The 782-nt window shown below is 69.8% G+C and overlaps 1 protein-coding gene across 1 annotated transcript in view; it reads right to left on the reverse strand.

Annotated features, from left to right (window-relative positions):
• Positions 1–776, reverse strand: part of NAB2 (NGFI-A binding protein 2 (EGR1 binding protein 2)) — a 5,241-nt gene extending 4,465 nt beyond the window's left edge. Inside the window, exon 1 of the mRNA XM_004692618.2 lies at positions 591–776. Within this exon, the coding sequence (XP_004692675.1) occupies positions 591–673 (83 nt within the window). The 5' untranslated portion in view covers positions 674–776. The remainder of the gene's footprint in view (positions 1–590) is intronic.
• Between the last annotated feature and the right edge of the window lie 6 nt (positions 777–782).

Here is a 782-nt window from a genome sequence, read left to right on the forward strand (position 1 = left end):
CCGCCGGGGGGGGGGCTCCCGCCTGCCCTCCTCTCCCTCAGCTTCCACCCACACCTTCAGGTGGAGTGGGGGAGTGGCTCAAGGTCTCCTGGGGAGGCTGCACATGACCCCCCCCAAGCTTGAAGATACACAGAGCCGGGAAGGGGGTCCGAGGGCACCCCTCCCCTGCTCGCCACAGTCCCGCGCGGCTCGAAGGCAAGGGGTTCTCCCCAACCCGACTCCGGGGCTGTGCCCTGGGGCCAGCGATGGGCTGAGCCCGCGAGCGCTCTTCCGGGCACTGCAGCCAGTCAGAGCGCCAGGACTTCCCCAGACACTTGCGGGCTCCTCATTCTCCGCAGAGGGCTCGCACACCAGGTCGCGCCAAGGCGCAGTCGGGGATGGCGAATTTGGTACTGTTCTCCCAGCTTCACCAGATCCCTGCCTGCTCCCAAGGCCCCCAATTCGAAGACGCACCCCCTTTTCCATCAGTCTCCACCCCCCACCCCCGTCGCGCTTCCCTCGTCCTCTCCTCGACCTCCGTCCTCCGGACCCCATTCCCGAGTCCAGCTCCACCCATCTCCACTCGCTGCTGCTTCCCTTTACCCACTAACTTGAGTCTGGGCTGCGGGGTCCGGCGGGCGCTGTCACCTCCGCCCGGCGGCTGCTCGGCTGTGGGGGAGGGCGCTCTGTGCATGGACGGCCGGAGACCCCCGGGGCTGCCCCTCTCGGCGCCCAGCGCTCGCCTCCTGGTATGCGCGGTGCCCTTCCCGGCGCGCGACGCCGTGTCCGCGGCTGTCCGGGCC

This window comes from Condylura cristata, unplaced genomic scaffold (assembly GCF_000260355.1).
Source record: "Condylura cristata isolate star-nosed mole 26May11 unplaced genomic scaffold, ConCri1.0 scaffold00034, whole genome shotgun sequence".
Taxonomy (NCBI): Eukaryota; Metazoa; Chordata; class Mammalia; order Eulipotyphla; family Talpidae; genus Condylura; species Condylura cristata.